General features: G+C 43.1%; 1 protein-coding gene across 2 annotated transcripts in view; it reads right to left on the bottom strand.

Annotated features, from left to right (window-relative positions):
• Nucleotides 1-25,549, bottom strand: part of MAOA (amine oxidase [flavin-containing] A) — a 39,723-nt gene that overhangs the window by 3,917 nt on the left and 10,257 nt on the right. Inside the window, exons 1-12 of one of the 2 annotated variants that reach the window (XM_025204928.1) lie at nt 24,039-24,341; nt 23,295-23,399; nt 21,574-21,665; nt 16,190-16,331; nt 11,857-12,006; nt 9,234-9,393; nt 7,684-7,780; nt 6,011-6,064; nt 4,332-4,389; nt 3,811-3,908; nt 2,196-2,307; nt 587-649 (exon numbers count right to left, since the gene is read on the bottom strand). In XM_025204928.1, coding sequence (XP_025060713.1) covers nt 587-649; nt 2,196-2,307; nt 3,811-3,908; nt 4,332-4,389; nt 6,011-6,064; nt 7,684-7,780; nt 9,234-9,393; nt 11,857-12,006; nt 16,190-16,331; nt 21,574-21,665; nt 23,295-23,399; nt 24,039-24,041 — 1,134 coding nt within the window. In that variant the 5' untranslated portion in view covers nt 24,042-24,341. Of the gene's footprint in view, nt 1-586; nt 650-2,195; nt 2,308-3,810; nt 3,909-4,331; nt 4,390-6,010; nt 6,065-7,683; nt 7,781-9,233; nt 9,394-11,856; nt 12,007-16,189; nt 16,332-21,573; nt 21,666-23,294; nt 23,400-24,038; nt 24,342-25,549 lie in introns of those variants that run through there. The other variant, XM_006015639.3, reaches the window with a different exon arrangement.

Below are 25,549 nucleotides of genomic sequence, written 5' to 3' on the forward strand. Positions count from 1 at the left end.
TGGCCCCAGGGTCACATTCGCTGCCTTGGCTGGGCAGCAGCTGCCCGTGCCCCACTCCCTCCCTCACTGTGGAGCCCTCAATCTTCCCCCTCTCACACCCCTTCCCCACCCCCACAGACTTATCAGCAGACTTGGCTGCTCTCCAAGCTGCTGGGCTGCATTCCTGAAAATCAACTATCAGATTGATATCAGCCAAGAAAATTTTTATTGGTGTATCTCTATTTGGTCATCCAAAATTATTACAGGGATAGGCTCTATAGGCATGTCTACACTTGCATTAATGCACCCTTGATACTGCGCATTAAGCTTAGTATCTCTAATATAAGGTACTAACTAAATGTGCTGTAGCTGGCGCTTCTGCGTAGTAGTGAAGGTGTGTGGTCTTTTCGTGATGTGTACCGCGCAGTAGACTATTTTTACTGTGCATTAGCATGGCTTTTGATGTGACATGCTAATGCGCAGTAGAATTAGTTTACTGCACAATAAGGTCTCATGTAGACGTGCCCCATAAGAACTTAACTAGGATTAGAAGCAGCAATACTGGGTTTAGCTATTGATCTACAAATACATGCAAGAAAAAGCTTGCCTTTGACTCTGGTTCAGACTTCCAGATTTCACTCTCTGAGATCTTTCCCATCTTGCACAGTATCTGGAAGGATAATATTTATACTATATGAGCAATGATGTTTTACTCAATAATCACAATTTAGAATATGAGGAAAATGAGAACCTTATTTTTTCCATATGCTAACAGTAAGAACAACTTAAAATCTCTGAGAAGAATAGATATTATTAGCTGGAAGTGCCTTGCATCAGAAAATGTATGGTGATACATATGTTGAATATCAGCAAGGGAAAGAAAAAGGACTGATTTTTGTGCTTCTTGCAAAATGTGATGGCTCTACACCAAACTTTTGAGCATTTCTACAATGTTCTAAAGCTTTTTACTGACTCATTTCTCTCTCATGTAAGAGGCTAGATTTCACACAGGAATTCACACATGCTGCCACTTTGCCAGACAGTCACTGTAAGCTTCATCTCTCACCAGACGCAGGTGAAAATATGCTATCATACAAGAATCTTTTCTGTGGCCTGTCTGAGTAAGGCTGAGTTAAGTTTAATGTTGTCTGACTCATGAGAAAGAAAATCTATTTGAAGTGATGCTTGTTAGATAGCACACCATCAGGATGAGGGATGTACATTTGTGTATCTGAAAGTACTTGATTAAGGAGTTCTTCCTTGGCCTTTTGAGGAGTATTGCTAAAGCAAAAGACAACAAATATAGATGTAAAAGCAGCAGAAGTTTTCATGGATAAGAGTATCTCTAGCACAGACAAGTAAATGCTGCTGTAATTACCACTCTTAATACATACAGCGGGGTAGGAGTGTGATTTGAGTGAAGTGCAAGTAATTATAAAATCAGTGTGGCATCATATCAAATGGAAGCTATTTCCCAGATTCTCCATTCTGCTTAAGTCCCTCTATACCACTGCTTTGGTGTTAATGGCCTGAATAGAGCAGGTATTTGTAATTTATACACACTGTAAGGTTCTTTCCGCCTCTTAGAGTGGTGTGAAGTGGCTTTCATGTTACTGCTACCTGGCTCAAAGTATGCTGCTGGGTTTTTTTAAACAGACTTATGAGTTCCCCATTATGAGCTGATGAAGCTTGTCTCAATCTACTCTGTCAGTGAGAGAAAAGCAGAAGGGAGTGATCAAAGAAAGGACAGTAGGCAGATTTCATGGGCCTGTGACAGGAAGTAATAGCACATAACTAACATTTTATTATATATAATGAATATTATATTTGAAAACAGGATGCAACTGATTCTGATGCAAGTTACACTCATATATTGGAGGGCAGCTTTGGACTTGAGGCATTAAATTTTAGACAAAGTATACTGCCCAGATTTGGATTTAACACTTCAACTGAGTGATATTCTATAGCATTCTGCTTTCTATGACACTATAATTGCATTGCCTCACATCATTTAATAACAACATGCAGAATACATTTTAAAAAGCCTTCTCTCTCAAATTATCCTGGAATCCATCACCTTAATTCTACAAGTCCTCTTCCCCAGTTACAATACCTATTACGCAGGATGACAGATACTGAAATCAAAACCTCTGTGGTTTGTCTGGTCTCATTTGGGCCCTTAATAGAGATGACCAAAGAAAATTGGCTTATAGTACCTCCCTTGCTGCTCTCTCCCCAGCCTGCACAGCTCCTTCCATGTACCCGCTCCACTGGGTAGCTGTCTCTGTGCCAGCAAAGTAGATCCTGCCAAATGACTCTCGAATGATCCTTTAAAACAAATGCAAAATATCAAAGGCTGTGTAAAAGAAAGCTGATGATCCTTCTACAAGCACTTTATTATGCTTGACACCACAGCCTATGCTTAATTTCTCATGAATTCTTGCAGGGCTGACACGGGAAGGGGAAAAAGTACCTTGAGTTAGCATTTACTTGTTGCTATAATTTTAACATTACTCAAAACCCAAGTCAAAGAAAAATCCAAGGCACAAACAAATCAAGCTCCAAGATCCTCCAAAATCTAGTGACCCATAGAGTCTGGGTGGTTAAGGCATGTAAATTTCTATATTCAAGAGCACACAAGTATCATGGCTGGCTACCCTTGGCTCCCCAGCACAAATAACCAGGTACCCCTTTTCAGATGGGTTAACTGGAGGTAGCTTCTGACAAAAGTCAAAAGCAGGGGTTCAGTTTATACCCCTGAAGCAGTAGCCAGATGCATGTAAACCAGTACATCCCCAAAGTGATGCAAGTCTTGTCTTAGTGCTCACAAAAGGAGCAAGCCAGAGAGCCTCAAAAAATGCACTGTAGTTGAATGGGTTTATTTTTCACTGCATGGCTGCTTTTCTGAAATTTTGCCATTACAAATGGTGGGCTGTCTGTAGCAATGGGTTGTTGACAACAACTTCTAGGTGCAGAAGAACTTTTCAGTTTGAATGTCAAAAGGGAAAAGACAGAAGTATCCGCATACAGAAGGGAGGGCTGGATCTCCTCCCTTGCTTCACTGCACAAAAACTCCACAAGCCACTTGAACCAACAGAGCCATAGGAATGGTGTTCCCTTTCCACAGGGGAAAGTATCTATTCTGTTGTGGCATGGATGGACCTTCCTCAACCACTTGAAATTGGCTCCTCTTAAGGCTGTCACCAGCTTTGCTGCTCACTAACGGCACTCAGACTAATAAAACAGAGTTCCTGCATGTTCAGGGCATCTCCCAGCTCTCTGACACAGGACTAGGATATTTCATAGGTAACTAACAAGTGGTTTGAGAAAAAAATGTTAATGGCAACCACTGTGTCCTTGACAAGGATGTTTGATTTATTTGGCTGCCCCCCAAAAGGTTTTGGAAGGTATATCAGGTTCACCACAAGTTGGCTGATAACAACCAGCCATTAATCACTAGTACCTAATATATTCCATAAGGCAGTGGTTCCCAGACTCTATTCTACAGATGTCAGGCGCCAGGTGCCTATATAGTGCTTTCAATTAAATTTTGAAATTTGATTATGAACCCATGAGGGTCTATGAGAAATGAGGGTTGATGGGGTTCAGTTAGTCCAGGTTGACAGGTGGTCCAAAATGTTTGAGAACACTGCCATAATGAATACAACAATTTCCTATAAATATAATTACATTTAATATACCTAATTACATGTCAATGCTTGCTGACTTTAACAGGGCCTGGACGTCACTGTACATGCTCTGTTCAGTACAGTACATATGGCAACAGTTACAAACAAAGGAGAATGAAAAGCAAAGTATTATTTTACATACCTTCCATATTGAGTCATTATGCCTGGTGGGAAGTAGACTGTATAACAGCCACCTGAATACTGTTCTGCACTCCAGTTCTTCTCTTCATAATGCACTGGCTGCAACAGTGAATAAAACGTGAAATAAAGAAAACAGACAGTGGCTAGAAAACTGGAAACAATTAAATATAGGTACTCCTTTAAGAACAGAAAAACCAGATAATGTTAAATGATAAAGGAACTACATGGGGCCATGTTAGTACAACCCAGTATCACATAATGATTTACACTTCTCGAGCACTGACCTCCCATACAGTATTTAACTGTATTATCTTCTCCTTTCTAGTACAGCATGAGATAGTGAACTCGTTTCTTCCTGCACTATTTGGGATTCACTGGCTACAGTAGGAACTATAAAATCAGATGGCACAACCTAAATAATTTTGAGAGATTGATATTTTAATCTTGCCCTTGTTTCACCATCAAGTAGAAGTGGCTAGCACTGCTACAGTATAAAGGCAAAAAAATACACCAGTATCTTACATGTAAAGCCTCTTCTGAACCCAGCACTTTGGCATACAGCTCACAGATTTTCTTTTTCCTACATGAAGATGCAAGCAGTAGTCAGAAGACAAAGGAAAATGAAACTCAGCTATTTTAAAAATTACAAAGTATTCCCCCCCACCAAAAGCAACCTTTTTGGGTGAAAATGATCCTAAGTTCATGTTCATAAGACAAATGTTCAGACATTAATGCCTAGGGGAGGGCCTAGCCAGTATATAGGCTTGCCTCCAGGGCAGATGGACTCACTCTGGCCCTGACAATGGAAGAGGAAGGAACTGTCCTGCAAGATACAGGAATCTAGGTCACAGGGAAAGGAGGAACTGTTAGTAGGGGAAAAAGACCCTCTCCCCCTTGTTGGTGAGCGCCTGGAAAGGTTAAGATTTTGGTGCATGCTTGTTTTTGTTTACTCCATGGGATTGTATTTCTGTTAAGAATTAGTTTAGTTACCAGGAGGACCAGAAATGGCAGTAAGATGAGTGGTTTAGAGGACACTGGGCAGAGTGCCCCCAAGCATGCTGTGATCATTAACCTTGTAAGGGCCAGGGGCACCGAGAGGGATAGGGTGAGGCAGGGAAGCTGGGCCAGAAGCAGCAGCCCAAGGCTAAAGGCTACAGCCGGACAAAAGTGGGCTAAAGCTGAGGGGGCTGAAGCCTAGACAAACTGCATAGAGCCCGAGGTGCAGAAACTGTTGAGCCAGAAGGCTATGAACGAGGACTGAACATATGAGGTATGGGTATGGCTAGGAGCAGTAGAGACCACGAATAAGGCTCCTAAGGCATGACTGGTACTCTAAGGTACAGATAGGGCCAGTAGGGCCATGAATGGTGCCTATAAGACAGGATACATGCCAGCAGGGTGCAGAATAGGTCTTTGGTAGCAGACAGGGTCTAAGAATACAAATAGGACTGAGGGTCTGAATAAGTAAATTAAGTCAGGATAAGGGCAGCACTGATAAGCAAGTGACTCCAGGACTCTGGGGAAGCCTCGCACAGTAATATAACATGTTTGTCAAAGTGTGGCAAGTGGAATAGCAAAGGGGTACACAGAGGAGCTGGAGCGGGGCAGATTTAGCATGGCTACTAGCGGGGAGCCATGGCTGCTTTCAGCGGCCTGTCCTGTTACAGAGCTCCTGTCCAATGCGGGGCAAGGGGTGACATGTGTTTTGCCCAATAAAGCAGATCAGCTGTGGCAGGATGCACCATGCCACAGCTGATCCACTTCAGTTTGGCGATGTTCGTTTCTACCTCAATAGAAATCTTCTACCATCTGGCCTCCACACAAAGTCCACCAAAGGTGAAGTATTTCTACGCTCTCCACAGTATCCTAATGGTATGGGTCTATGTGCAAGTGGTCAGGAGGGATACAGTGTAGAAACTCTGCAGTAGTCTGCAACTGCCACAGTAAAAACAACCCTCCCCCCCAGGGAGGGCAACAGGCTAGTGATAATGTGGAACAGCTGACAGTACTTGGAAACTTTACAATATTCTTAAAAGGGATTTATTGGGACATGGACCTGTTTACAAAAAGTTCTGTTTGGCCCCAGAAGCTTGCTGAGTCCTGGCATCTGTGGCTGCTGTGTGTGGACACAGAAGTGACTTTGAAGCATCTTGAAGAAGAAACTTTCATAAAATAAATATTTATAATTTGTAAATTCTTACCTCTCTTCCTTGCTAAGATGCACCAGCTTAAAGGCCTTTCTTGTAAGGATAAAACTAAAGAGAAAAAGTAACATAAAGATATTGTGCAGTGTCAATATTCAGACTGATTTTTCAAAGGACAGGAGTAGGGTGTGTACTTGTAGGGACTTTAAAATGAGAAAGGAATGAAACTAATGCTTATGTAAAATATGGTTTATAACAAGTAAAGAACAAAGCTCCAGGCCCATTCCTATCAGTAACTGCTTTAAGATGTATTCAACAAGAATCAAACTGATTTCTGGACTAGCTCCATTCTCTTTCATGGAGATACATGAAGGATGTATTTGGCTCCTACAATCTTTAATAAGGTTGCTTACATTAACATAGAGATGATCCCATGCTGATTTTGGTAGCAAGAAAAAAAATATTTCAATTCCTGCTTTCAACAGTAACTTAAGAGGTACAGTAGGGGGTTTATTGCTCTCAGATGGAGACATCTTTAACATTTTTGATCATGCCTGTGTTATAAAATTCAGTAGTTGTATAAGGTTTCTTCTCTATGGTGTTGCAAATGCAATTATATCACATAGCTATACAGCTTGTTTGGTAAATTCAACTTAGATTGAATTGGGATATCTTTTTCATTGCTTATATTCCCTTAATTCAATCTCAACTTAATAGCCAGTAAACACTATTACATTTTTTTCCAGCTCCTCTTCCAAACTGCACCTCTAACACTTGGCAGGTTCTTCAGAATCCCAGATCTTTCACTGAACAGCTGCTCTCTGGACTAATTACAAGCTGTTGTGAGGAACAGTCCTTCATCTCTCTTCAGTGCAGTGCAGATTTAAGACAACCAGTGACTTTGTGCTGACCGTATTTTCAGGATTCAGCATGCTAAAAAATAAAGGCCCAGTATGTTCAGAGCCAAAGGCCTGGTAAATGCGACTAAGGATGGTTTGATCTCTACAGTGACAGTTCAGCAAAACACTTAAGTGTGTGCTTATCTTTAACTATTTGAGTAATCTCTCTGGACTTCCATGGAAGCAGTCAACAACCTCTTCCTAACTGCCTCTTATACACTGAACTATTCAGGGCTGGTACTCCAGGGATGGTCCTCCAAGGCAGGTAGTACAGAGACTGGAAGGGCCTTCGTAGATACTGTCTCCCGGATTAAAGTTCCCTCTGAATACTGATGGCAGAGTACCGCATTCTCTCCCCCAAAGAAAGATTGTTGCACACCTTGTTTTGGAAGGTACAATGAAGAAAAAAAGATTTTTCCAGAGTCATGGCTGAATGTAGGCTGGCTGGAGCGGGGATATCACTCACTCTCCTTGCAGACTCTGCAGCTGATGCTTTAACCCTGTCACAGCTGCACTGGCATCTTGAGCTGGGGAGTTTGCAAGGAGAGAGTGAATGATGCTAAAGATAAGACTCCACCCCACCTGCATGCAACCAGAGGCCAGCATGCAGTCAGCCCCTTGTAACCATTACAGCAGCCCCATGTCTCCATTTTGGTGTGGAAGACATATGCCAGAGTTTCTGAGGGCTAATTTTTAGGAAAAAGGTGTGGTGTATGAGTAAATATGCTGTGCTACATGGGTCTTCCAAAATGGGAGTGATTATCACATGTATTCCACCCACTTTCCCCTGTAATCCTTTATTCAAACAACTATAAAGCAAGGGCTCCTTACCCCATAATGGCAGGCACAGATCCATCAGGTTTAGTGTCATCTAAGGTTATTGAAATTGGAGCTTCTTCATCCTCAATGACCATGCTGCCACAGTAATCTGACAGGAGAAAAGAGATTGAGATGGTTGTCAGAGATGATAAATGCTGATCATTGTTCACTGTAGTTCTTCAGTTGAGACAGAATAATTGCATGCACAAATACAGATAGGGGAATGACTGGCTAGGCTACAGTACTGCAGAGAAGGGCCTAGGGGTTACGGTGAAACAAACTGAATATGAGCCAACAATATGCTCTTTGTTGCAAAAAAAGTTCACAGTCAGTGTCAACAGGAATGTCACTTGCAAATCAAGGGAAGTGATTCTTTGGCTGTATTCAGCAGGGGTGAGGCCTCACCTGGAGTACTGTGTCCAGTTTTGAGCCTCACATTTCATGAAGGATATGGACAGTTTGGAAACAGCCCAGTGGACAGCAACAAAACTGATTAAGGGCCTGGGAAGCACAATTTATGAGGACAAGCGGAAAGAACTAGGGTTATTTAGTCTGGAGAAGAGAAGAATGGGAGATTTTATAATAGTCTTCAAATATTTGAATGGCAATTATAGAAAGGATAGAAATAGGCTTTTCTCTGTGGCCATAGAGGACAGGATGAGGTGCAATGCCCTCAAGCTGCAGCAAAGGAAATTTAGGCTGGAGATTAGAAGGAACTTTCTGACTATGAGGATGGTTGGGCATGGGAACAGACAACCTAGAGAAGTTGTAGAATCTTCATCCCTAGAAATTTTCAAGAGCAGGTTAGACAGACATTTGGCTGGGGTGGCTTAGTCATGGATGATCTTGCCTGAAGCAGGGGGTGGACTAGGTGACCTCAAGAGGTCCCATCCAGGCCTACCTTCCTATTTCCTAATGAAAAGTTAAAATGTAAATCCCCAGCATTTTTTCATTCACTGATAATACCTAGAAACCTGGAACCATCTTTATAGCATTGTCTCTCTCTTTCTCAGTATCATTTTTGAAACCATGGGTGCTTATACAAGACCAGTGAGTCTGCTCCGATGGAATTCCAGTGCATTGGAGCAGACTCAATGTCTTAAATAAAAGTATTATTTTTTTAACTTCCCAAAGGAACAAAGCATATACGGTGAAGGGTAAAGCACACCCTCGGCAACTTCTGGCTTCTCACTCAATGCTTCTTTCCTTTTCTAGCATCTCGAAGGTTTAGGATCCCCTTTGATAATAGGCTCCAGGTTGGGAACAGAGAAGTAGTCTGGAGAAAGAACTCACCCTGCATTAGTTCCTCAAGGAGCTTTACCTTTGCCACTCTTTTACTGTGGGTTTTTCCCTTTACCATACAGCTAAGAGTCGTAACCTTTGCCAGGTCCTTTAATTTAATTTCTGGTAGACAGGCAGGTTAATATCAAACATATAACCTGCCAGGTATTTTATTTTTTTAAAAATCCACAACTCCCTTATTCTCTACAACATGACTTTTAGGTCAGTGAGACAATAAAATCTCAGGTTCTTCATTTTTCTAATTATTGATACCCACATACCCATCTTTCTCCAGAAGGCTTCCTTGTAGTACACCATGCATTTGATGACAGAGCCCATAGGAAGACGTTGAATTAACTGGTTTCTCTTTGTTGGTAATTCTGGGTTGAAATGGATCTTTGTAGTCAGGCCAGGGGGAATAGCACTGATCACATACTTGCCCTGAAACAAAGCGCATTCATTATTATAGGCATGTCTAGTAACACTGTCTATTACTAAGGTTGATCAACAGTTCCCATTACAAGGCCCCATTCTCAGTTGCTTATAATTTTGCCAGGCTTTAATCAAATGAGCTAAATTTTTCCGGGGGGTGGGAGGGGGCAGACGGGACTGCCTTAGACTTTTAATTTTTACTTTTACATTTCAGCCCTTTCTCAAAAGAAGCTTACGGACAAATGAGTGTTTTGCAAGTGTTTCTTTGAGCTCCATACTTTGAGGTACAGATTTTAAATGGCAGTGTGTGTCAGGGATGTGCCCTTTGCCATTCCCAAATTGTAAGCCTTCAAAGAAAGAAACACAGTTCACAGATGCTCAGAAGGATTCTCAGTAATGGTTCATCCCAAGTGCTCCAAGCTGGGAAGAACTGGCATTGTCAATAAATGCAAGGAACTTTTCTCTTCTGCATTTAGTTACTTCCTTACTGGCATCCAGGCAGTGGGGAGGAGGAAAATGATTTAAATGCTGAGGAAGCAAAAGCAAATGGAAGGGTAAGGGAGAAGGAAAACAGTAGATTGGGAAGACTAGTCTGGGGAGCCTGGGACAGCGATGGGAGGTGAAACCATGACTGGGATCTGGAAGGGGAAGATTGGGACTCGTTGGGCAAGTAAAGTGGAACTGGGATAAGAAGTGTGAGTGTGAAAAATGAGATTGGCTGGAGTAGATATATGGTAGAAGGCATTCAAAACAGAGGGAAATGGAGAGAGAACCACTCATCTCCAGAGCATGGAGTGGACCCCCTAGAATCTCATCATCCCTCCCCTTGAATCTCATCATCCCTCCACTGTCAAAAGATACTTGTGAAATCCTTTGACAAAAAGGGCATGTCTTTCCTTTCTAGGGCTGGTCCATATAGAGACTGACAACCAACAACTGCCATCAGTAAATTTGTTAGCTCAAATGGCAAACATTTCTAACATGGATCTAAAGGTTACGGCCTGGTTTATCAAAGTCACTCTGGATGTCACTCTGATGACAGTTGATGAAATATTTTGTTCTGTTTTTTATTTTTTTAAATGGCAATTACACACAAAAAGATTTATGCTGGAAAAGACAGAAGTTAGGAAATACATGAATTAAGGTAACCTGTGCAACCTAATCTAGCTGCTTTATGAACATTGCTCAGTGTCACAATTATGCATTCATTTTGAGGGTTTAATCTGAGATGCCTGGGACATGCATTTTCAGGGTACCTCTGTTGCTTTTATTTTATTTTTATATATATAAAAGGCTGTGCAACTTCTAAGTGCATGCTCAATGGGCCACACCAGCCATGTCTGCATCAATGGAGGCCATAGATCCCTGGGGCCACATTCCATATGTCCCACTCCTCCCTATTACATCATGTGTCCTGCTGCTGCACCACATACCCTGCACCACATACCCTAGTATCCCACTCCTCTGTACTGTATGCCCAGGCACCCTGCCTCACCCTAAAAATCCCTGGTCACAGGCTCTGCTGCTGCTACATCATGCCTCTCGGGTGCCCCGGGATGAGGCAGGGGAAGTTGGAAGGAGAAGGAGCCCAGAGACCGCAATTGCTTCTGCAGCAGGAGCAAAGCGGGGGAGGAGGGGAGCCTGGGGGCCGCAGTGTAAGCCCATGGGCTGCCAGCTGGACAGTCTTTCTCTACACATTCAAAATACAGCTTCCACTGACTTCAGTTGCAGCTGAGTACTCAACACGTCTGCATCCAAACCCTGCAGCTTCAAGCCATTTCTCAAAAAAGGAGGGACACCCAGGTAGTGACCTCCTGTGGGAAACTCATTTTACTATCTTTGCGCAAGAAGTCTGTGAAAAAGGTAGGGATGGAATCTAGTTTTAAATCTGTGTTGACATAGGCCATTCTCTCTCTTTCTGCAGTCCTTTGATTTGTCCCCTAAAAACCTTCCAAATGGGGACCTACAAGCTTTCTTTACTTCACAACCCTGATTTGCCCCCAGAGCCATCTTCATCATCTGTACTGAATGGGACAGGGGTCCTGTGGAAAAAATAGAATGTGATGATATACTTAAAGATTATTTTATAAGGCTGAAGTAAGACTGTACAGGACAACCTAGTCATGGCCTAACCTCTGACTGCTTGGCTTTGTAATCTTAATAACGTTTTTTCAACACCGTGCTATGTAATATAAACATAAATTACAATCAGAGATAGGAACAGGAACATAAAATGACACAGTCACAAGATAAAACAAAACATAGAAAAAGTAGACTAATGCCAGGAACCAATTAGCAATACACTAAGATGACAACCAGTCATAAATAAATCAGGAAAAGGTTTCAAAGTCTTTCAGGGTAGTTTGAGAAGTGGAAAGAAATGAATGTGTAGTGCTGATTGGATTTGGCTAAGAGCTGTAGCAGACACATCCCCTCACTAAATGCATCTCTCTCTCATTTTTATTGAATTACCTCATATTTCTCATGGTTTAGTGTCTGCACAATGACATTTTCACCTGACTGATCAATGTGGACTACAGGTCTCTCCAGTTTAACTCTTCCTCCAAGGCGTTGCATTATCTTCTCTGTAATCTGACCAGAGCCTCCAACAAACTTCCGCTCCTAGGAATAAAAAACCGCAAGGAAAAATCATTGTCAGAACAGAAGGGTCAATAATAAAGTCTGTTTCCACACAGAAAACATAGGGCTAGATTTCCAAGTGCTGAGAGCCCAGCACTCACTAGCAGGGCCAGACTGTCAATAGAGGTGTTTCATGAACCAACCTCAGTGGTCGCATCTATACGAGATGCTTTACTGTGCAGTAGACTAATCTACTGCACAGCAAGCTGTCACCGTGTAACTGAACAGAAACTACTGTGTAGTAAATTAGACTAATGCACAGTTTTATCCTATCTGTAAATACAGGTGGTAGATTAACTGTGCAATAGCTACTGTGCAGTACTGCTCATATAGATGCTGACTGGGAGCAAATTTGCTCCTGGTCAGCTACATCACCAGGGAGTCACAGGGGGCGGGGGAGTTCTCTGTCCCCAGTGTGGGTGCTATTCAGCTCCCAGCTCCCCTCAGAAGCTGGAAGCCAATCAATGCCAGGACAAGGTAACTCTCTGCTCCCCCTTTCCCAGTGCTGCGTGGGCCTCAGCTCCTCACAGGAACTGGGAGCCAAGAAGTGCTGGGACTAGGGAGGCAGTGCTGGGAGTGCTTTCCCACTCAGCCAGGGGCTGTCTGGGAGTGTCTCACTCAGCTGGGGGCTGGCCAAAGCTGTCCCACTTGTGGGGCAGCTGCCAGCAAACCCCTGATAGGCAGGGATTCCCCACTCACTTGGTGGCTCCTTGGCAGCTGCCCCATAAGCAGCCAGTGCCTGGGTGAGCAGGGAAGCAGAGAGCTCCCCAGTCCAGCTGCTGCTTGGCTCCTGTGGGCACAGCTCCGGCCAGGGGACAGAACAAGTGGGACAGCTCCCTGCTGGGCTGGGACTCCCCCCTTATCTGGTGGCTTGCTGGCAGCTGTCCCACAAGCTGGATAGCTCCTGGTGAGTCCCCTGCTGTGCTCACTGGCAACTGTGTGTCCCAATATGCATGGGGCTGGGACAGCTCTGCCAGCTGCAGCAGTTGCGGTCTCCTAGCCCCATGTACATCAGGACCCCTCCTGATGTGCACAGGTCCAGGAGACAGTTGCTGTCACAGCCAAAAGATCTCTCCTGCCCCTGTGCACTCTGGTCCCCATGCCTCCTGCCAGCTTCCAGCCTAGCATCCCAGGAGAGCCTGGAGCTCCCCCTGGATGCTGCAGGGGGGCAGAACAGGGCAGGAGCAGCCCTGTACTGGTCTCTCCCATTGGGAGAAGATTTGCTTCCAACAGGGTGCACATGTAGACACCTTCCTGGGGAAGACTTATTGTGCAGTATTTTCCTGTGCAGTAAGCCTATATTGCATTAATAGCACGTGTAGATGTGCCCAATGACTATTATGTCCATAATCTTGTGTGAGTTTGTCAGGTTATTAATCAGCTGGTTTAATGACTCATCCAGGCAAAGAAGTCAAAAAGGATCCTAAAGCAGACACTTTAGCAACTGCAGACAAACTATATAATAATGAATGGAGTTCTATTGCGTTACATGTAAATGTGCTAAAAAATACTCATATAGAACAAAAATACTAGCTTGTTTTTCCAGTGCTGAACTTATATAAGCCCCAGAAGCAAAACAGAGCTTTAAAAAGAATCTGGACCTAAGACAGACAGCACTGATCTTCATCTTTCCAGGGAGGGCACAAGGACTTTGTGGTCTGAAACAAACTGAAATTCTCCCTGTTACACATCTTTGTGATTCCAGTGTAGAGGCTTGGTGGAAGTTTTGCACCAGTGGTGGCCAATTTTTTTTGGCAGGTGTGCCACAAATTAAGTCCCGTGGTCTCCCTTGTGCCATTCCAATGTTCTTCCCCTGCCCAATCAGCTGCTCTTCTTTTTGCTTCCTGCCCTATCTGCTACTATGATGCTTACCCCCAACCCGATCTGCTATGTGGTGGACATAGAGGCTGCCCATGCCACTTAGGACACACAAGCCATAAATTGGTCAATCCTCTTTCATTTTTCTAAGAGCCCAACTTCCCCACTTCAGCCATGAGAAGATGCAGGACCAGCCATGAACAAATGACTAACTGCTGCAAAAAGCGGTTTAAAAATATGCTTCCTCAGGTTTGTCCAAAATGAAGTGCTGCTGTACCCACATGGTGCCACTGAAGAGCTTGCTGCTTCCCTCTTCCCACTAGCTTTCTCTCTATACAAGATGCCTAATGTGTAGAAGACTAATTTTACTGCACATTAGTGCGGCAGGCAAAGCCTGTGCTAATGTGCTAATTTAGTCTAATGTGCAGTAGCATCACAAAAAACGCACCCATCTGCACTAATGCACAGTAGTGCCAGTTACGGTGTATTAAGTTAGTACCTGTCATTACAGGTACTAAGCTTAATGTGCCATAATTACGGTGCATTAATGAACTTGTAGACACACCCCAAGTGTACCAAATCCCAGAAATAAGGCTATCAATCTTCACGCAGTGCTGAGCCCATGTCCAAGCCACTCTCAGGCTTCTTGTCTTATGCATGATTACTGAGATGTACTGGAGATGTTCATAAGTGGGGATTTCTGGGATTAGGCATGCATGGAGTGGGAGATGGTGGGAAGGACATGCTTCTCAGTGCTGTTCACAGGCTCAGCGTGGAGGCAGCACAGTCATGGCTTTGGCTTTGTAAGTCATAAGAACTTGCACTTTTTTCCTCTTTTTTAATCTTTGGAGTGGAAATCAGAAAACTGCACCACTTCTAGGCACAAAGGAAACAGACTGTTCCAACAAACTGCAACCAAAATTCTCCTTTGGGGCTTTATACTCTACCCCCCTCCCTACCCTGCCTACATTGAAATAGGCTGCTTACTGAGTTATAGGCATCTCAGGATATTTTTGTGGTTCACAGCACTACACTGCCAAACCTAGCAGCCACTGTCATTGCTTGCACGTTGAAAGTAAATTGTTACACGAATGCTCTGAGACTGGGGTAACCAAAGGAGAAGGCTGGAGAGAAGCCAGAGAAATGTCATGTCCAAAATATTCCAACACCTTTGGAATATCTGCATTCTCTTCCAGAACTTCACCCAAACTAATCAGGAGAAAAATGTGAATTTTGCAATATTTGGATGCCTCTTATCTTCTATAACTGAGGAGGGACATACATGATACAAGGTATGAGCTGCCTTTCAAGAGCTGTTCACTACCCATTTCTATTTCTTGCCAATAGAAGTTGCTATAAAGAAGAGGAAAAGCTAGAGGCAAAACTGTTCAAAGATTTCTGTATTAGCCATAGCAGCCCTACCTCCCACTCCCAAACAACTTAAAACCAGAAGCAGAGGCCCACCCCATGTTTCATGATCATCAAAAACTTGATGCAATGACCAAGGAACATTTTCTGTAGAACCCTATAATAAAATGATCCAAGCACCTACTTACTGCATTTCTAGTGAGTTTGAACCATACCTGCTTTGGATTCTTGGAAGACACTCAAATCTTCAGTTATGATAAGTAACAATGGAAACTAAATTGGCAGATATGTATCAACAAACAACTATAAAAGAAAACTGGAGTGATATAAATATGGTGATAGCAGGGAAATTAAAGAAATGATCCCAATTTAACCTGAAGCCTAAATTGTAAATGCCGCCTAATACAAAATTGAACAACTGTTCAGCGACTTCAAAATCACACCAGAGTATTGGTTCGCTATGTAAAATGGTTCATCACCTTTTCATTTAGACTGCAGAGAAAAACAGTGGAGTCGCATCATATGCACATTTAACTTAGGCAAATTCAACTATACGCGCTCGGCAAAAAAAAAAAAAAAGCAAAAAGAGAGAAAAATAACAATTTAAATAGTGCGGGTGATTCTGCCCACCATTCCACTCAACGAGTTCCCGCCTCTGATAGTGTGAGCATCTTGCCGTGCTCAGTGTGATTCTAGTGTTTAAAGATACGTATTTTTTGTACAACGTGGCCCCTAAACGCAAGCCAACTATTTCATCTGGTGCTCAACCAAAGAAACAGCGATCTGTTTTACCCAATATGGGCGATTTAAGGGATTTTCAAGGGTAATTTTGACTATACGTGATTTTTGCCTTACATGCTGACTTCAGAACCTAACCCCCGTGTAAGATGCGACTCCACTGTACTAAGTTTGTAGGAAAAACAACACTGCATCTGTTCTTTATGGCCTTCAGAAAGGAAGAAAGCATGGTGGTCTGTACCTGGCCCCCATTGGTTACGGAAAATATCCTGGTTGTTCCCCCACACTGCTTCACGTACCACAGGAACCAGAGAGCAGAGACCTCGTGTGGCTCAGAAGTGACATTGACGTTCACAAAGAGAGTAGCAAAGTCTCTGGCAGCTCTACATGCAAAACAAAATAGAAACAAGTCAAGCAGGAAATGTTACTTTGCTGCTGTGTTGTACTACGTTTCGGTTATTATCCTTGATCAAGGTTATTGCCACAAAGTGTACCCATCGTTGCTGTTTGATTCACTTTTGAGCCTGTAGAAAGGAAAATTTGAACGAGTTCATATAAAGAGCCCTCCACCCTCCCCAGGATTCATCCATTGTGTGTGGGAAATCATGTTGATTTAGCCTTCTTATCTCCCTAATTAGTTTCCCAGCTACTATTGCCGTCATCAAAACCAATACTTTCGTGACAGGGGACTGCATTTGGTAGCCATTTACTGGAGCTCTTCTGCCTTTTTCCTCCATGGGGAGCTCATCAAGTACATCATTCCCATAGTTTAATGGTTCTCCAATGGCTCAAAGAGTAAAGTTTCCTCAGCCACATCTTTATCTCCCATATATCACTAAAATGCAGCTTTTTTTGCTGACTCCAAATTACATACTGGTTATATTACCCGGTAATGGCCTTGATCACAGTAAATATATAGCAAGGGCCAAACTGTGTGTTGAGATAATTCTACTGCAGATAACAGAGTTACATTACACCAGGAGAAAACCAGGCCTATTGCATGTACCCTTATTTCACTTGTGTTTTGTAAATTGCTGTCAAGGTTTAGATAATTTTGAAAAGTCAGTCAAAGGTCTTCCACATAAAGTCTCATTAATAAAAAGAATATCTAATCCTACGCTGTGGTCAGCAACTTAACAAGCTCTCTCTAAAGGAAGATGTAAATTGTGAACTTTTACAGCCCTTTCTTACTTTGCTCCCAAGCACCAGTGGATCTAGGATTTTGAAAGGGGGAATGTATAGTCGGGCAGAATGGGGACATGGTACTCCCCTTAATTCAGCAGAACCAGGGAAGGGTTAACCTGGCTCTCAGCAGTGACACCTCCTGTCACAACAGCATCCTGCTCTGCTCTGCCTAGTTCTACTTTGCAACTGGGAGAAAAAATTGAAAGGGTGGGGGGCAACAGCACTACTCTGCATCCCCCCTAGATAAGCCCCTGGTTCCTGGGGTATTTTTATTTTTGTGAGCATGCACCTCACTTGCCATTTATATTATTGGTGTGGATATGAAAGCACCAAACATAGAGAACTTTCACGAAGGGCAATGAGAGCTCAGGTACAAAGCACTTGTAGCACTGTATCCTAAGGGCTAAGCCTGAGATATTTAGAAGAACTCCCATGAGTCAGATACTGACCTTTGGCACATGACATGAATATGATTTTTAGTAGCCCTGTGCCATGTCCTATAACAGGAACCAGGAAATAATAGCCGGCAAACAAAACTAAGATACAGAAATAAAAAGTATTGAGTATAGTGGAGGATGTTATTTGGTACAGTGTAATGGAAGGGCACAGCAGGAAGGGATATCCTTAGTCTGATGTGCGTGGCTCTGCCTTACAGTGAGAAAACTATGAAAAGGGGAAGGAAGAACAACATTTCTCCAATTGTGGCATTTATCCAATTTCACATCCACATGGTGTTACTGCTGTTTATTCATATATGTTGACACTTCATTAACAAATAAAAGATCATGCCTGTTTCCCAAGATGATTATAATCTAAGGTCCTGCTCCAACAAGTTGGCAAACACTTTTAACTTCTAACATAGTCAGTGGGAGATGAATTAATCAGTACTGAGAGAAGGTGCCCAGCTCCTTCCAGGATTGGGCTGAAAATTAAGACTCTCTGAATTGAGAAATGGTAAAGAAGCTCATAGTGAGGGCAAATTTGAAATTTCTTATCTGCCCAATATAAATTTCTATATTGCCTTCATTACTATTATATCTGACAACCTCTATGCAAAAAATTACACCATAAAACAGTGGTAGCGCTGGGAAAATGTTGGAGCTATGGTTGTCCAGGAAAAATGTGAGGCAAGCATTTTTGTGGATGATATCATTTATTCACAAACCATATAGTCGGGAAGGACATACACAAGCATTTGGGTACGTCTCTTCAGGTCCCTGGGAGAGATGAATAGCAGAGCTAAATAGCAGACCCTGCCTTGCATGTTTTAGAACAGCATATTTTATTTTTATGGCAAGGGGGTTTTATAATACCTATCACAAGATTTTACAGAGGGAAATCCATAATAGGAAGAAAAAAAGAAGCCAGACTACATAGTGACACCTACTTTCTGAGTTTGTGCAAAAAGCATAACATCATCTCCAAGGAACATACCATCTGCAGATCTCTGGCTAACACACACACACACACCTCTCCAACTATGCAATGCAACTGTGCAAGAGGTTTTCTCCCAACTATACAGCTGGTCCAGTAAAAGATATCACAAAAAACCCTTGCCCCATACTTTTCCTGGACCATCATGGCTATAGCACCACTCCAACCCTGTGGGGTTTTTTATGTCACTCACATTTTTCCATTGCAACTTAAGCCCTGCTCCACGTATTCGGTACTCACTGGTCATGAAAATAAGGACCTGCTGTTGGGAGAGAGCATTGCCAACAGCTAGAGTACAGAACTGGGGATTATGAATTCTGGGGTCTTCCATTTTCCACATCTACCCTATTCTGTGACTGTGGAAACCCATGTCTCCATTTCTCTATCTGCCAATAACACATACCAATCTCCTAGCAACATTGTGGGACTTAGTAAATTAGTTCTCATCTACACAAGGAAAAATAAATGTGCTCTTAATGCAATTTAACTGACATGAGGTAAAACTAGAGAGCCGATAAAGCAGCATGTGATTCTCATACAAATGAGCAAGCTGAGGAAAACTCTAAGGTCCCCAGGAGTCTTTAACTGACCCGCTAATTTGTTTCAAAACTACATGCTGTCCCGCCTTCAGTAGGGCTTTACCTGACACTAGTTTAAAGTGCTGCTGATATTGTCTCATTGATTCCTTATACTCTCCCATTTGTCGTCCTTTAACTGTAAGCTCTTTGGGGCAGGAACCATCTTGTTGTGTGTTGTTATATCCTAATGGGGCCCTCATCCATTACTGAAGCTCCTAAGCACTATTGTAATAAAACTAATTAATAAAGGTGCACAGATACATTGGTCCGATATTGTATCGGCACCAATATAAAGAAAATTGACTACATCAGAAACCAGCCTAAAGCAGCCAATAATTTGGCTGATAAATGCTTGTGCGTGTGTGCAGCCACAGCGCAGCGCAGCATGCAGGCAGCAAGGAGCACAAGCCTGGCAGTTTGGGAAGCTGTGTCCAGCTGGTAAGTCTGGTGTGGTGGAAGGGGAGGGAAGGGGTTGGGGGGCAGATCAATGCCCTCCACAGTGAGGGAGGGAGTGGGGCTAGGGCAGGTGCTGCCCAGCTACAGCGGGCACGGGACAGAGCCGCGGTTTATCTCACTGCTGTGCGCTGCTTATCCAGCAGCTTGTCTGGTGACTCCCACTGCTCGTCTGGGAGGGGTCAGGGGAGGGTGCGGCATGTGCCCCTGGATCTGCATTGGGTGGGCAGGCAGGCTGCAACTGCAGACTGGGGCTGAGGGCTGTGCTACACTGTGCTCAGGATGGGCAGTGGTGGTGCTAGGATGTGGCTATTGGGGGGGGAGGGGAGGAGCTGCAGCCACCCCCAATTTCACTATAGCCCCCTCCCAGCGCTGCCACCACCCATTCCAATCACAGCACGGTGAGGCCCCCAGCCTGTACCTGCAGCCCTTCCTACCCCCCCTGGATGAGCCGCGGCTCCGTCCTGCACCCACCCTGCTCCAGCAGTGCCTACCCCAGCCCCACTGCCTCCCTCACCACAGGGGGCGTTGAACTGCACCCCCACGGCTCTTCCCTCCCCCTCCCCTTTCACCACAACAGACTCAGCTGAATCAGAAATCAGATCGGCTGATATGCCTCCTTAAAAATCAGCTATCTGTATTGGCCCCCAAAATGTCTATTGGTGCACCCCTATTAAATGAATAATCATAATAGTCAGCTAACTCACATTAAGAACATACTTTTTTTCCCTAGTGAAGACATGCCCTTAATGGCTGTAAAGAGGCTACATATGCTTACTACCATTTTATACCTTCAATATCCTTATGTATGTTAATGAAAGATACTTCAATGTTAACAAAAGATATGGACTCATCCATATGCTTTATGAGTGAAAACCTAGCCTCACTGGAGGTAACAAGAGTTCTGCCATTGATTCCAGATTTTACAATCCAGGTTCAGCTCTCTTAACCTACCCTCACAGTCCATCTTTTTCAAAAATCCTATAATTTTTTTATCATCTTTGAGCTTGCTCTCATTCAGTGTCCCTTCTTATACATCACACTGCTGTACCCACAATCTTTGTGGTCTTGCTAATGCCAGATAAAGAGAAATTCTTACTTAACCTTGTTTTACATGAGCAGCCTCTGTTGAGACAATCTAATATGGCATTCACCTTTTCTGTGACAGTGCAGCATTGTTAATCCACTCAATTTATCTTCTACTGTATCTCTACAACCTTCCCTATGTTCCTTCTGCTTACCCAATTATCCTTCATTATTTGCTTGAGCATTTGATTACGTTTTCATAGGTTAGCCCTTTTGCCTTTGTCCTTATTGAATCTCATTTCATTGATTTCAGACATTTCTAATTTGTCAGGCTCCTTTTGCAGCTTTGACTCTCACCTCCCATCCTTTTCACTTTTGGATTGTCTGCAGATCTGATGTCTGATCCCGCCCCAATTGAAGACAATAGGAGCATGACTAGACCCTTGCTAAACTCACTATGAGCAGGTCCAGACAAGCACACATGTGTTTCCCTGGGGATAAATAATAGCAGAGACAAATAGCTCTGGAATGTGACAAATTGCCCTGGCTGGGGTAAGGGATGCTGGGGCCAGCACCTGGGCTGGCTCCAGCAGCTTTACCTGGGGTTCCGAGGGCCTCCTGGGGCTGCAGCAGCAGTGATACGGGCACACAGTGCCTGCCTAGCAGTTGGAGTGTGGCTCTGGCCAGCCAGGCTCATTTTGGGCAGTACACGCTGCAGCCATATCCAGGTTTTTTTAGACCTTTTTTTTTTTTTTTAAGGTACCAGGACTTCCAGGTATCTAATTCTAGATCAATATTGCAAATATGCAGCATGGAGAACCTTTTGATGCACCACAAAGCGCACATGCATGCTTGTTTGGACATACCCCATATGGTCACATCACGCAATCTGTTAAGGAACAGAGATTATTTTAAGGGCACATTTTAGAGTTAATGAAATAGGATCTACTTAGTCCAGCAAATTTTGCTGATGAGCTCTTTCATTGTCATCTTGTCCCACTCTGCAGCATGTGGAGCATCCCATGGTGCTTCAGCAGGGATCTACAAATAAAAACAAAATATTAAAGACTTAGCACAGAGTATATTGCTAGCCAATCACATCTAGTTTGAAGGCAGGGAGGTCATCTATTGCAGTGGGCCAAACTCGCTCTGGCTACTTGTAACGGTGAAAATCTGAACCATCTCCATTGTTTTTCACAGAAATACTCTGGAGTTGTACCAGTGTGATTTAGGGCCTCTTACAGACTGCTGTAAAATGAACTGAATATTTAAATTCTAATTTATTGCAAAGAATTATTATAGCACATCAACTACCTTACTGTTTACTTGAAATTTTTCAAAAGAAAGATATTTCTGAAGAAAAGCAGGTGGTGTCAGTACAGTCTTCGGCTGAAGCTGCCCTTGCAGCATCTTTTATACATGCATAACTCATTCTCCCCCGTGTAAAATGATTTGTATGAATTAAGTCTTCAGGGGGCTGGGCTTTGGGATTGTAATAAATGCATGGGATGGTTGATGGGTATTTGAAAAATGGGAGGCCTTTCCACAGATTTCTTTTAGTTCAGAGGAAATTTGATGACCTACACATTTTGAGTTTAAAAATATTATGTCTCAGCCAGGCTGCAAGAGCAGAGGTACACCTGGTAGGGCTTGTGCTGAACAGCTATGGGCTTTAGCAGGTGTCCAGGACCCAGTGGGTAGAAGCAGGGGGTGGTCCCAACAGCTGGGAGGGAAGGTGCCACCCAGTCAAGGAGGCCTCTTGCCTGCATCCCCACCCCCTTCCCTCCAGGCACTGCCTTGCTGGGTGAAGATATAACACCCTTAATTTGGTGCTGTGGAGCCACTCCCTGTCTTGATCCATGGCTCCTTCTCCTTGAGGCTGTAGCTGCCAGGACCCCAGAATCTCCCTGTTGTCATCCCCTAGCTTCTTCCTCAGCTCCACAGCTGGAGCCTGTAGCTGCAAGTATAGCAGCATCCATTCCAGCATCTCTCCTTAACCAGTGCTCAGGGCTCACACTCCCTTGCCCACCCCTAGTTAGATGACTGAGCAGGAGCATCCACACTGGCACAACAGATACTTCAAGAGAAAAAAAAAAGTAATAGTCACCCACACACTCTCTCAACATGCTTTTTCTGGGCTTGGTGTATGTACAAGCAAGCCCTATGTAGACCTGCTGCATAGGATCAAGTAGGTGGAGGCTCAACTTTGCTCCTGTTACAGTGCACTGGCCAGCACTGCCACGCTAAAACAAGGCAGAACCGTGCTGCTAGTATAGATTACTTAATGTTCCTTTGAGGCAAGGCAGGATGCATATCTCTGAGAGGTACAGTGCTTTGCCTGGGGCTGTACATCTAGCTATATCCTTTTCACAGGGCAGACTGTACACATATAACCTAGTCCTCTGTGTTTCAGGGCTTGAATTCTTTAAGTACAATCTTTAGTAAATAATAAAATACATTTCAACTTCTAGTTTTTAGCCACAACATCACTTCTGGCCCTTTTAGTGTTGCACCATATTACTGTTCATTGTTTGCTACTGTTTCTTGAATGCAGAGGTTCTAAAAGGATTTTTCTGAGCCTTTATAGTAAATAAAATGCCTATTCAATGTCACCAAGACTCTTGGATGCAAGTGCATGGAACAGTTATATATAGTATATTCATGTCATACCTCTTTGCCCATTTCATCCATTTTCCTCCATAGATTGTTATAATCCAAGTAAACCAAGGGATTCCAAACTGTGGGAAACAGACCATAGAGTGGATAGGACTTTCCCTGAAATACAAAAGGGAAGATAACCCACTGACATGCAGCCCAATTACTGGAGTAAGGCAGCACCTTAAATCACCAAAGCAAAAATAGGCTCCTTTTTCAATCTAAAAATGTTTGTAAATGAACATTATGCAAGCTACTACTATGAAAAATCCTAAGGAAAAGTGATGAGGAAGGGACTAGGCCGATTCTTCGAACAATACTAAAATTATTTGTGGGCGCAGGGGGACGAAATACTTATTTCTGGCAAGTTGCCACATGTTTGGAACCAAACAGATCTCAACCTTGCCCCAATGTAAAGTACTCCTTGCTACGATATGTTCTTATTAGTGATGGATGAAACAGAAATGTGGTGGTTCACTTCAAAACAGACAGCCAAAGTTGTAGCTGAGCTCTAAATCAACCTCTAAACTATCTGAATTTCTTTGCAATTTAAGTTGTATCATCACTAGGCTCATGGAAAAATTCCTCAATGATATCTTGCATCATAGGATAATACTGGTGTTAAAGAATTCAGCAACTAACAAATACAAATAAAACACTAAAACCTCTATTTTTTTTTTTTTAGCTTCGGAAAAGAATTCTTTGCACTTTTAAAAATATTGCACATAATGGAACTGAGCAAGAATACAGACCACTTACCATGAGCCTCTGAATAGTTAAAATGAAAGTAATCCAATGGCAGCTGGTTCTTCTTATGACAGCTTTAATCTAAATAAGGAGCTGCATAAATATTCAACATTTTCTTTCATTAAACTGCTTTGAACCTGGTCTGTTTGCTAGGTGATATCCACAGCAAACTCTCATTGGCTTTTTCCATGTATATGAATACACTGCTGACATTCTTCTAAAAAGTCATCTGCAAAGATCCATATTATACAGGAGTATTTCTTTATCCTACTGCCACTGGCAATGACAAAGCTGAACCTCAAATTTTAAGCCAAGTTATGGTCCCCATCATGCAGATAAGTTGGGATGCGAGGTCACAGCAAGCAGCTATAACGCTGTACAGAGAGGAGAAGAGCATCTTTGAGCATGGACAACAGCATTTCAGTAAAGAGCGGTGCTGGCCTCCCTCCCTCACCACAAAACATCTTGAGTCCGAATGGCTGCTCTTAGACAGAAAAGGAAAGACTTGCTGTGAGAGCATGCTCACTGCCAAATCTTGCTAGTACTCTATGTTTTCCCCAGCTGTAGCAAGGGCTGGCAGTGAGCCTGCTCTCCTAGCAAAATCTGGAGACAGTAATTCCTGCTCCTGGCCCAGCAATACATAATGCTTGGAGTCATTGCCTTGGCTCCTCCTATTCTCACTTCTGCTCAGGATTTAATCGGCCTAAATAATTCTTTCAAATGCTGCTGAGAACCGACTGGACAGCAAAGACACAGCATTCAGTACCACTGGGCACTGACCTGATGGTGGTTTCACTCTGAATTATTTTGTACACATTTCTAACTCTGGGCCACTACTTCTCTTTCTATTTTTCCTCTCTTTTCTTTAAGAGGGCTGGAGAAGGTGCTTTACCTCCCATTCCTACTTCTTCTTGAATGATTTTGTAGCCTCAAAAGATGAGGATGCTGCTGCTACACTAAGAAGACCTGAACCACCAGGCAGTTCTTGAACACTGCCTGCTCCTTCTCTTTGGGTACTCTATAGTAGAAGACAGAACATACCTATGGATAGAAGGGGATGTACTGGCTAATCGACCAGAGTCCTTGCTTGGTACACTTATATTATTCCTAATGGAAAATACCCATAGGATATTCATAATTTTCTACTTTCTTGTTCTATTTGTAAAAATGAGATATAATTATACTATAGAGCTTAACCATTGCTAAACTTTCCATTTAATTAGGAATCTAGATTCTTTCAAAACACCAGCACTTGCACTCATACAAAATTTAAAACAAAGTGAAACAATTAAAAGGCAAAAGGCAAGGTCCAATTCCACCACTATACTGCCTCAAAGATTAATTATTACCAAGGCTTTAACATCAGATGTTACCTCTCATTGGAAGGAGGGGAAGAGCAAGGCCAAGGCCTCCTCTCAGAAGTCATGACACAGGAAGACTTCCCACAGCTCCATTAACTTCAAGAATAGGGGTGAAATGACTTTGCCTTATAGATCTAAGGAGGAAGTACTTCCTCTCTGAAA

Source organism: Alligator sinensis, unplaced genomic scaffold (genome assembly GCF_000455745.1).
Source record: "Alligator sinensis unplaced genomic scaffold, ASM45574v1 scaffold243_1, whole genome shotgun sequence".
NCBI lineage: Eukaryota > Metazoa > Chordata > Crocodylia > Alligatoridae > Alligator > Alligator sinensis.